The 691-nt window shown below is 55.1% G+C and overlaps 1 protein-coding gene across 1 annotated transcript in view; it reads right to left on the bottom strand.

Moving 5' to 3' along the window:
• Positions 1–691, bottom strand: part of cep83 (centrosomal protein 83) — a gene marked incomplete at its 3' end in the record, with an annotated part of 17,425 nt that overhangs the window by 11,200 nt on the left and 5,534 nt on the right. Inside the window, 1 exon segment of the mRNA XM_014032766.1 lies at positions 340–471. Within this exon segment, the coding sequence (XP_013888220.1) occupies positions 340–471 (132 nt within the window).

Genomic DNA, 691 nt, shown 5'->3' with positions numbered 1-691 from the left:
GTGTGGTGGTCAGGTGTGGTGGTCAGGTGTGGTGGTCTGCTGTGGTGGTCAGGTGTGGTGGTCAGGTGTGGTGGTCTGGTGGTCAGGTGTGGTGGTCTGCTGTGGTGGTCAGGTGTGGTGGTCAGGTGTGGTGGTCAGGTGTGGTGGTCAGGTGTGGTGGTCTGCTGTGGTGGTCAGGTGTGGTGGTCAGGTGTGGTGGTCTGGTGGTCTGCTGTGGTGGTCAGGTGTGGTGGTCAGGTGTGGTGGTCAGGTGTGGTGGTCAGGTGTGGTGGTCAGGTGTGGTGGTCTGGTGGTCAGGTAGTCAGGTGTGGTGGTCAGGTGTGGTGGTCAGGTGTGTACCTCAGCGGTCAGCCTGGTGGTCTCTCTCTCAGCTTTGTGCAGCCTCCTGCTGAGCTCAGCGTCCTGCTCGTGGCTCAGACGGAGCTCTCCCTCCAGACGCTCCAGCTGCTGACGCAGAGACTGACGCTCCGCCTAGAGCAGCAGCGACCAATCAGAGCGTCCATACAGAAGAAACATCACCTGAGTGACCGACAGGTAGGTTCCTGCAGGAACCACAACTAAACACATCTGGGTCCAAACAGAACCACCTGAACCTTTCTCTCATTTCTGCAACAGTTTGTTAGAAAACAGCTCCTCAACCTGATAAATAAATCTGGTTTGTTTGCAGTAAATAAATAAATAAATAAATAAA

The sequence above is a fragment of the Austrofundulus limnaeus genome, unplaced genomic scaffold (genome assembly GCF_001266775.1).
Source record: "Austrofundulus limnaeus strain Quisiro unplaced genomic scaffold, Austrofundulus_limnaeus-1.0 Scaffold1535, whole genome shotgun sequence".
Classification (NCBI taxonomy): domain Eukaryota; kingdom Metazoa; phylum Chordata; class Actinopteri; order Cyprinodontiformes; family Rivulidae; genus Austrofundulus; species Austrofundulus limnaeus.
This window is presented reverse-complemented; position numbering and strand designations above follow the sequence as displayed.